Consider the following 11,583-nt stretch of genomic DNA (forward strand, 5'->3'; position numbering starts at 1 on the left):
GGAGGAGCATGAGATGAACGTACATACAGTACTTGATGCGTAATTCGGTGGCAAGCTAAGGCCAGACTGGACGACCAAACAAGGAGATGAGATTAATGCGTGGCCGATCGAACCAAACAAGGAGATGAGGGATTAGCGAGGCGTTTACGCGATCGACGGGCATGTACAGATCTGACTGCCAACCAAGCCTATCTACGTACTTGGAGGACGCCAATAATTGAAGCTTTTTTAGTTTCAGAGCCGTTTCATCCTATCGCCGAAACTGGCCTGCATTTGCCGCAGATAGATGGATACAGAGACGGGTCACCACTGCCCGGGATTGCAGGGGCAGAGGAAGAAGAAGGAAACGCAGATGCAGAGATGATGGAGGAGAGGGGGGTAGTACACAGTATGAACGATGGTCGCTTTCGCTTCCTTTTCATCTCAGGGATGTGTGTTGGCAACAAGAAACAGCAAGCGTGTTCCTATTAGTTTGCGGCAACATTTACGCATGAACGAACCGCTTCCAATAACGCCCAGGTGGCTAGAATGTGCGCATCAATTCAGGTACAGTACTTGTAGCTAAAACCGGGCGGGCGGGCAGCTGAATGAGGCTCTCAAGCAATGGCAAGTTGAAGTTTGGAAGCATCGACAAGCTCGATCGGGCACCGCCGTTGTCACGCAGGGATTGGAGGACTTACCCTTGCTTCCTTGACACGTTCACGACGACAAACGCGGCGCGGCGCCATCCAAGTAGAAGGGCAGACGTTTCGGATCCCGGAGTGAAAACAGGCAGGCAAGCCGGCAGGATGGAGGAGCTAGAGAACCTTCAACCAGCTGCTGTGAACCCACCATGAATCTGCATGTACGAAACGTCCGCGGTTTTCCATCCGGATGCCAACAAAAGTTACTACCATGAGTTACACTATCTCTGAAAGTCTGAAAGACGATGTCAAGTGCACATCTCATATCTCCAAACGCCAGACATTCAAGGTTTCGATCTCGTCGCCAAACATCCTATGTTATTCATCCAACACAGCCTAACATCCTATGCTATCCATCAAGCACAGCCTAACTACGATGCATCTCATCCATGCTACTAGCTACGAGTCGTCAAGCAGATATCATACTAGTAGCTCCCATCGAGCTGGACCACCTCATGGATCAGGAAATCTTGGCACTCTGATGGATCGATCGAGAGAAGATGGGTGGGTGCACATGACCCAACATGCGGCGTTGCAGAAGATAATGCAAAGGGTTTGGCCGTTTGGCGATGCAACATGTTCCTAATCCTCCTCCTACTGCCCTTGGCGCAAGAGGCACGCATGCTTGGCTGTGCTGTGCGAATTCCTGAATTCTTAGCGGTCTGCAATGGGCTGGGCTTTTCCACAAAAGGAAAAAAAAAGATAGATAATCAGTAGGGCCGTTGTCACAATCCGCTTGATCAGCTTGGAGCCCATTTGCTCTTCCACGGGTGGACCTCTAATTAATACAAGGTTACTCACATTATCAGTGCACACAAGGTTGGAAAAATCTTCTTGGAAAAATCTTCTCTCAATCCCTGTTCTGCAAACATTAAGTAGCCTCCATATCGGTGGAGCCATTACCAGGGATCCACTCACATTTGCTAGAACAAGCACTCCATGTCTTTTTTTGTAATAATTTATTGCTGGAAGCAGCAACTGATAGCTAAATCCAAGAAAATTTTTGTACATATGTGGTGTAATCTTCTCTTGCTCGGTTCTCTTTTTCACAACAACAGTCATAGGAGATTCAATCTTGTTCATCTTATATTGATATAGGAATAGATTAAGACGTTGTCTATCAAGCAATGGCGTGACTTCCGTCTCTAGCAACTCATCAGATATTTTTTAGTGCACAGCTCGCTAAACACCTTCCTTAGCTTTTGAGCACGACTAGCCATTTTCTGCAATAGGATTAAAACTAGGATTGTAAATTTAATTCAAATAAATATTTACTCAAAATTTCAAAACTTACCCAAAGAAACAACCAGCCTGCCTATTAGCTACCTTACCCTTGACAAGCCAACAAGTGTGCCTTGTGCCCTGAAATGGGCGCGTGAAGTGTGCCTGGATTTAACAGATAAAAATAATGTAGTTTCCTTAAGAATCCTGAGGGAAATTTATCATCCAAATATCATTCACCTACATTCAATTATAGGTGAAAGTGGCAACTCGATTAAGATATGTGTTGATGCATACACATATAGTCTTGAAAATTATGTGAGAACGATAGGACCGAATGTTACTAAGATCCAAAATTTAGTAAGGTACTATTGTTTATCAAACATTATTCTTGTGCTTCTATAATATCAATGCAAATAATTTCAAAATTTGAATAGTCAAATAGCTGAAGGCATTCATGAGCTGATATTGAATGGGTTGCATCATGGCAATTTCAGTCTCAAAACTACATATTTCGACAAGAGTTCCAAACTCATCAAATTAGCACAATTTCACTCAAGAGGTAAACCAGACTGTCCTACGTATAGTCATAGCTCACTTTATTGGTTTAATAACTTAATGACATGCTATATGAATTGCATTTTAGATGGTATGGGAAAGGAACATGCACAATTTTGCTGATTGGAATGCGGTAGGCAATGGGGTCGAAGAGATTTCAACAATATAGAAGCATCATCATTTCACTCAAGACTATATGGTGCTAGATGATTTGGCACACGCATTGAAGAATTTATCGCAGTCCAGTTTCATTCCACTGATATTGGTCAAGGAACATGTGCTGGCCTATGTCTTCTTTTGGAATGAAGATAGAAAGGCCTCATTCTTTATTTATGACATCCTAGATGTCTTGCACAATGATGAGTTTAAACAAAGTGTTGAAGCACTGCTTTTCATCCCTGATAACTGGAATCAGAATGATCATAACGGACTCTTAACTGAGATGGATAATAACCGTAAAAACAAAGGTCTGTCTGGATACAAGTCTGGTCAGTATCAGTATGTCCTGTTTGTGAGTGGTAGTTACACCCATGAGCATGAGCTTGCGACTCAAGGTGTGGACAATATTATAACGAAGCAATGCCCCCGTTTGTGCCTAGAAGTAGTCAAAATTGTACGGGACCTGGGATATCCTGTATGAGGTAGTTGTGAGATAGTAGTTTCTATGAGATGTTTCATGTCAGCCGAGAGCATGTTCCGGCACTTGATGAGTCATGAGTACCATGTTTTCCCATGATTAGATGCCACCCTTTTTTAGAGCTCTCACGATGTACTTAGATCGCTGGTGTATGCGAGACCTCCAAGGCTTAGGAGTCAGCCTCGAGGTAGCATGTGCGACTAAAATGTAATGTTTGACTGGGTGATATGGATTTCATGGTATTGTTTGAGTTTTAATGCTACTTCTCATCGAGTGTTGGATTATATTCATAGTATTGTTTTCATTTTTGTACTAGACTCCATCTTTGGTTAGTGCATGAATCAGGAGCTAGTATGACACGGAGATTTGAAATGTATCATGCGATACGAGTGATTATATAGTGCATGATTCCATATTATCATCAACATAGCACCATAAATGGCTTCATACATGTAAGCTGTTCTCTTGAAAAGTAATGAAACAAGTAGTAGTCCAAAAATAACTGTTTTCAAGGAGAAATGTGATTGGAAGACAGATTTCCCGTATGTGTTGAATTTTGACATCTCGTGACACTTCCTATAACACAACAAATCTTACATAACTTTTATTTCCATATATACAGTGTTCGAGACAGACGAAGGGTACTAATTTATGCAGATACTACGTTTGTGACAACATCCACAACTCGATCGGTCCGGCCGGCCATATCAGCGAACACCAATTAACCGTATGTATATTCTTAGAAAAATTAGATTAAGTATTTCAATTCATATGATTATACTTCGAAAACTATTCCATGTGTATATACTTAGAGAAATTAGATCAAGTATTTCAATTCATACGCTTATACTTCAAAAACCATTCCATGTGTATATACTTAGAAAAATTCGATTAAGGATTTCAATTTATTTGCTTATACTTCAAAAAACTAATCTAAGTGTATATACTTAGAAAAATTAGATTAAGTATTTTAATTCATTTGCTTGTACTTCAAAAAAGTTTCAATTGTTCAAAAAATTTAGATTAAGTATTTCTAATTCATTTGCTAATGACACAGATGATGACCACGATGGCAAGACTCGTCGATACAAAAATTTTCAGGGCAATACAAGAACAATTATGTGGATTTCTTCTGGAGGAGGTCACAAATCCTTCGGGGGAGTTTTACCATGACGGATCTCCGTTAGTGCACAAACTGGCCTCGGGTTCAGAATAGTAAATACGATATGTGTACGCAATGTGTAATATTATTCATATACGCGCATGCACAATATGTATATATATATAATATTATCTCAAATGTTATATTAAAGATAAATAGAACTTTACATATATTAGCGTATTAGAACTAGTATAAGTAAAAAAATAAATATGGAATACGGATATACAATAAAGGAACACAAAATAAAAAAAGAAAGAAAAAACACATTAGTACCGGTTGGGGATACCAATCGGTACTAATAAGGGCGGCCCCATGCGATGTGGGAAGCTTTTTAGTAGTGGTTGATATCTCCAACGGGTATCTGATTATTTGAAGCAGTACTTAAATATCCCTTTCAATTAGGCAACCGGTACTAGAAGAGGTTGCTGACCGGTACTGGACGTCCAGCTAGAGCGTTTTCAACTGAAAACACCCGACTGTTCTATACATATCCCATTTGCTTAAACTTAGCGAGACACCCCTGAAGGCGGTAGTTCAGGCCTCTTGATAAAAAAGAAGTCTCGCTTCAGGCCCATCACTAAATACGAAACAAAGTGCTAAGCTCATTAGCAGTTGATCTTGATAAAATAATATATAATTTTATTCTTCAACGACCGCGTGGCCTAATGGATAAGGTGCTCGCATCCGGAGCGGGAGATTGTGGGTCGTTCGAGTCCCATCGTGGTCGGTTGATATCTGTATTCTTTTTTGATTTCCACGTTTTTATTCTTTTTTACACACATTTTCTTTATTATTATTATTATTATCTTTTTTTGTTGAGGGTATGTTATTATAATCCTTGCGCGGCCCACGGTGCATCTTCACATTGACATACGCCTCTCAATTTCTCATCCCCCTAGCCATCTTGCAAGTATATTATATCTCTATGCCTCAATATATGTGCGAATAACCTAAGTTTGTGGCACACGTTGATTCGTCACAAAGTCAAACGGATAGATAACACAGCATGTTCATCCTAGCGTCCCCGCCTTTTGGAATGTCAACCATCCACAAAACCATATTTAAAACTCTCACCACAACACAGAACGCCCCAGATCACATCATCATCAGTGTCATTTCATCAGCATCAAATAATGCCTCATCGCACTCGCCAAAACGCCGACCACTAGTTAAAAAAAAGGAAAAAATATAATTTTCACTCTTCAACTATAGCACAAGTCTGATTTTCAACCCGCAACTACAAAACCGGATATGGAGGGTCATCCAATGATTAAAACCGTGTAAATTACCTTGAAACTACCAAAGGTCTAAATTTGCCCGGTTTTGACACCCTGTCCGATTTTTTAAATCAGACTTCTGCCATAGCCCAGTAGTAAATTCGTTTTCACTTTTCTGATGCAATAAATTAATTTCGTTGTCACTCGATGCTGGTAAGCTGATTTAAACAAAATGGAGTTGGATTTTTTTTTTTTTGAAAAGGAATAGAGTTGGTTGGAAGTTGGGATTGGAACGGAGGAAAAGCCTGAGACTGAGACAGAGAGTCCAAACTGAAGTTGTCGTACGGAAAAGAAAACGGAGAAGGAAAACTTGTCGCAACGCCCAAGATTGTTTTTTTTTTGACATGGGTTTCATTCATAGATCAATCAGGGTTACAGTCTGAAATCAGCAGGTGTGCTACACAGGATGGGGCTAAATGCCACATTCCCAACCTAATGTCACCTGAGACTTCCTTTGCTAACTGATGAGCTACTCGATTACAAGATCGGCTTACAAAAGTTACATCAAAATTCTCAAAACAAGAGCTAATCAAACGAGTTTCCCTGATGATCGGAGCGATGACCGAGCGCTGATCTGTAGACATTTGCCAGAGCTTCACTAGTTCTTGACAGTCAGTTTCCACAATGAGGTTGGTGACCCCTTTGTCCCGGGCGAGCAGGACACCGTCTCGACACGCCAATGCCTCCAGAGTCAAAGCATCAAAACCGTGAGGATACCATACCGCTTTGGCGCCCACAAACTGGCCAGACGCATCTCGGAGGACTACCCCAGTTGCTCCTTCGCCTCTGTCAGGGTTAAAAGCTCCATCGGTGTTGCATTTGGTCCAGCCCGTAGGCGGTGGCTTCCACCGATTCACCTGCTGACGCACCTCCACTTGTCTTACAGTAGCCTGTATGTTCCATAGATCAAAGGCCGTATCCACACACCATCGAACCAAGATGTTAATGGGTTTGCTTGAATCATCATGTCTTCTTTGGTTCCGCTGTGTCCACAGAGCATACATTCCTATAATAATGATACTTCTTTCTCTTTCATTACAAACCTCAGACGAAAGCAAGTCACGCTCCCAAGTAGCTGGGGGCATTGACGGCAGTTTTGTTCCATTGAGAATCTTGACTTCTCTCCAGAAACTTTTTGCTACCGTGCACTCCATTAAAATGTGCCTGATTGATTCCACATCGTTGCCACACACTTCACAGAAACATGTTGGTTCAATGTGTCTCCGGTGGAGGATTTCTTTTGCGGGGAGAAATTCATGCAATACTCTCCACCAAAAAACTTTCACCTTGGGAGGAACCAAGAGTTTCCAAATTTTGTTCCATGAAACATCTCCTGATCCTCCCGGCACACTCTCCTCTTGTCGGCCTCTCGATTCATACAGTTTCCTGTATGCAGACTTAACTGAATAAACTCCATGTCTTTCAGGCTCCCAAGCCCATCGGTCCTCATCCTGTTGCCTTCTCGGTATGCTGAGAATGGCATTGGCATCTACTGGCACAAAGATGTCCCTGATAAGCTGTTCATCCCACTCCCCTTCCTCTGTCAACAGATCTGAGACCATGGTGACACCCTGTCCATCTTCTGGAGTAATAGGTTGGCCATTGAAATGAGCCGGTATCCATCTATCCCTCCAGATGTTTGTCAGCGTGCCATTGCCTATCCTTCTTATCAGCCCCTCCTTCAGAGCATCCTTGCCGGTCAGTATTGCACACCATGTATGGCTAGCATGCTTCTTTCTTGTACCGGTCATGAACTCTCCATCATGGTAATACCTTCCCTTCAACACTCGGGCACACAAACTCTCAGGCCGCGTCACCAATCTCCAGCCCTGCTTGCCCAACATTGATTTGTTGAAAAGATGCAGGTCTCGGAAGCCCATCCCTCCAGTTGATTTGTGGTCAGTCATGCGATCCCACCTTAACCAGTGCATGTGCCTGCTCGTTGCTGATCCTCCCCACCAGTAGTTGGAGATCGATGATCGCATCTTCTTACAAGTTGTCTTAGATAACAGAAAGCAACTCATAGAATAAGTAGGAACAGCTTGCGCAACAGATTTTAGGAGCACCTCCCTGCCTGCATAGCTTGCTTCTCTACCACTCCAAGTCCCAACCAAATTCCTGATTCTTGTAGCCATAAAATCAAAGGCACCGGCTGTGGATCTCCCCAAAGCAGTCGGCAATCCTAGGTATTTATCACACAGAGCTTCAGTGTCGATGTGCAGCTCCTGTCTGACCATCTCCTTCATCTGGTCATCACAGTTGGAGCTGAAAAACACTGCTGACTTATCCTTGTTAATCATCTGTCCCGATCCTCTGCTGTAGGTCACCAATATTTCCTGTAGTCGAGCTGCCCCTCTCTGCGATGCTTCTGAGAAGACGATACAATCATCCGCAAAGAGAAGATGCGAAATCCAGGGGGCATGGATTCCCACTCGGGCACCCCTGGCAAGATGCATTGGGCCCACTGACTTTAGGAGGCAGGACAATCCTTCAGCACACAAGAGAAATAGATAGGGTGATATTGGATCCCCCTGCCTAATCCCCCTTGTTGGTTTGAACACCGAAGACAAGCTTCCATTCACTCTTACTGAGAAGGACACTGAAGAAACACACTTCATGATCAGTGAGACAAAGTTTTCATGAAAGCCCAATCGAAGCATGATTAACTTCAGATACTCCCATTCCACCCGATCGTATGCTTTAGCCATATCAAGTTTTACAGCACAAGCACCCATTTTGCCTTTCTTCCTCTTCAAATAGTGAGTGCATTCATATGCAACCAACACATTATCTGTGATCAGTCTACCTGGCACAAAGGCACTCTGCTCCTCAGAGATAATTTCATCCAAACAGCCCCTTAATCTATTAGCCAAGATTTTGGAGCATATTTTGTAGATCACATTGCACAAGGAGATTGGTCTAAACTGCTTCATCTCCTGTGGGTGTTTCACTTTCGGGATCAGTACCAAAGTAGTGCTGTTAACAGACTCTGGCATCCTTCCTCCATTGAGGAAATGGAGAACTGCATCCATAACGTTTTGGCCCACCGCTTCCCAATGGAATTGGAAGAACCCTGCCGTCAAACCATCAGGCCCCGGAGCTTTGTTTGGGCCCATCATGAACAACGCTGCTTTCACCTCTTCTGGAGTGAATGGTTTCGTCAGAAACTCATTCATCTCTGTTGTAACCCTGGTGGGTACACAATCAATCACCGGTCCAGGGTCTAACACCTCCTGTCTTGTAAAGAGTTTTGTGTAAAACTCCATTGCCGTCACCTCCAGCTCTTCTTGTGTGGAGGCCAACGATCCATCTTCCCTTTTCAGTGCATGTATTCTGTTATTTTTTGCTCTCTCTCTTGACTTTGCTTGGAAGAAAGCCGTATTACGGTCACCCTCTTTAAGCCATTGTATGCGCGATCGTTGTTGTTCCATACATTCCTCTTTAGCAAGAAGTTCAGCGATTTTTGCCATTAGGTGGCGTTCCTGTCTCGATGGCCCACTGTGTAGGTTGTTACGCCTCACGGTCTCCAGTTCAATGCGCAAAGCGGCCAGTTCCTGCCGGACTGATCCAAAAATGGAGCGCCCCCATTCCTGCATTTTGGTCGACACTTGGTCAATATTCACAGCCAGCTGGTCCATAGTAGTCGGTCTGTCAGCAGCGTGCCAGGCCTCCTCGACCATCTGAACATATGTTGCGTCCCTTCTCCACATGTTCTCGTAGCGGAATCGTCGTTTGCGTCTTCGCCCTCTATGCCAAACTTGAGAGCATTCAAGGACTAAGCAGCAGTGATCAGACTCCGTAGTTTGAATGTGCCACACCTTGTTATTACTGAACAGGTTCATAAAGCCTTCATCAGCTAAACCCCTATCCAGCCGTACCTTTACATTGCGGCCAGTTGGTTGCCGGTTGTCCCATGTATATGGTAGGCCAATATAACCAAGATCAGTGAAGCCACAGACCTCCACTGCCTCTCGGAAGCCTTCCATTTGACGTTCCGGCCGTCCCTGCCCACCAATGTGTTCAGACGCATCCAAGCACTCATTAAAATCCCCAGCGCACAACCATGGGAGATTGCTCCTGGACTTGAGATGCTTCAACAAATTCCAACTCTGAAAACGAAAATCTTTATTCGGTTCTCCATAGAATCCAGTAAACCTCCATTGCACCACCGGTGATAAGGTTACCGTGACATCTATGTGACTCTTATTATAGCTTTCTAACTTTACATCCACCTCTTGGTTCCAAAGTAGGGCAAGCCCACCACCTCTACCATGGCTGCCTACTCCATAACCTCCAGCCAAACCCAGCATTCGCACTAAACCGTCCACTCTGTCATCAAACAATCTTGTTTCAGACAGGAAGACCACACATGGGCGATGTAGCTCAATCAAGCTACATAGCTCTTGAACTGCCTCGGGCTGCCCCAGGCCCCGGCAGTTCAGACAAAGTGTTTTCATTGTGCCCGGCGGGGACTGCCGCTCGCAGCCGCCGCCGATCTTGCATCATTTGGTTCGCCCCGCTTCTGCTTCTTCAGCTGTTCAATCATGCTGTTGCCACTACTGTCACCAGCACCATCTAGCTGACTTACACGCGAGTTCACCAGACCAATGGGTACAATGGCATTGGATCCCCCCTCAATTGGAATGTTCAGATCAGGAGTGTGCACTCCTCTGGACGACGGCTTTGACTTCCTCTTACGTGGTGCAAGCCGTTGATCTTCGTCCATTGCTTGAAACAGGTTCCTGCTAACCCCTGACGTATCAGCATGCGCTCCTTGCTCAGTATGCTTTATCGGAGACTCGATCTCAAGCTCCTCCGAGTCCCCCACTTGACTCTCAGAATGGCGCGAGCTATTAGCATGTCTCGACCCACGCGCCCCTGATCTATTCGACGATGTCTGCTTAAAACCAGAAGAGGAGCCACTACCATACGAAGCAGCAGCCGCTGCAGCAAAGGACTGCAGCTTCTTCTTTTTCTCTTCTGGAGCACGCAAATTAACATCATACGGCAGTTTCCCATCTTCTCCTCGCTCTGCCGGTGTTTCACATTCTAAATCAGAGTGGCCCATGAAACCACAGTGAAAACAGATATATGGAAGCCGCTCATATTGGATTTGAAACCATCTGGGTTCTTCGTTCTTATTGACCCTGAGCCGGATCCCACGACGAACAGGCTTATCAATCTGAATAGCAACACGTGCCCTAAGGAACGCCCCGCTAGCCTTCCCATCTCGATCCACATCCATCTGGATAACTTTCCCGATCATATCCATTGCACGTGAGCCTCTAGCTCGGTTCATCCACCCAATAGGGAGATTCAGGAGACGAGCCCAGAGCTCCACCCTTTCAAACTTGACATCTGTTGCAGTGAGTTTTCCATCGTACTCCTGCAGCAAGATCGAGTACTTCCCCACCATCCAAGGCGCGCCGGCCAGAATCCGTTCCATATCCCGCTGGCTGCCGAACTCCGCCACGAACAGATTGTCCTTCTTCTCACCGATCGCTCGCAGTTTGAGACCAACCGGATTACCCCAAGCTGGTTTCATCGCCGAACGTACCGTGGACACATGCACCGGCACCGGGGACAGGATCTTCCCATAGAGGGCGAACTCCACTGGCGCGAGCGTTTCTTCTTCCTCAGCATCGCTGAAATCCAGAACGGCATCCTCCTCCTCAGTCAACTTGAGCTTTTGGAGAAGATCCGTCACATTGGGGTTTAGGGTATTCCCCTTCCCCCCCGAGCCGCCACTTCCGGTCGCCATGGATGACGGCAGGATGGCACCACAAAGCGGCCTGCGTAAGTAGATCAAACGCAGCCGCAGATCAAGACCGACCTAGAGTACCTAAGCGGCAAAACCCTAGCGGTGTCGTGCGTCGAGGGCGCCTTATCGGCTAACCAACGATTTGCGGTGGCCGGATCCACACTGCACGATGGAAACGGGGCGTGGACGCCGTGGTCGCGGTGACCGGCGGCGTAGCAGGATCAGGATCGCCGGCGATGGCGATCTAGATCGAGGTCGGGGGTGGGATCGCCTGCCGATTCGCC

At 45.1% G+C, this 11,583-nt stretch overlaps 1 protein-coding gene across 1 annotated transcript; it reads right to left on the reverse strand.

The window, feature by feature from the left end:
• Nucleotides 1–9,991: 9,991 nt before the first annotated feature.
• Nucleotides 9,992–11,299, reverse strand: LOC101786648. The gene has a single exon (XM_012846906.1). It carries the CDS (start codon nt 11,297–11,299, stop codon nt 9,992–9,994), a length of 1,308 nt encoding a protein of 435 aa, XP_012702360.1.
• Between the last annotated feature and the right edge of the window lie 284 nt (nt 11,300–11,583).

The sequence above is a fragment of the Setaria italica genome, chromosome VI, assembly GCF_000263155.2.
Source record: "Setaria italica strain Yugu1 chromosome VI, Setaria_italica_v2.0, whole genome shotgun sequence".
NCBI classification, from domain to species: Eukaryota; Viridiplantae; Streptophyta; class Magnoliopsida; order Poales; family Poaceae; genus Setaria; species Setaria italica.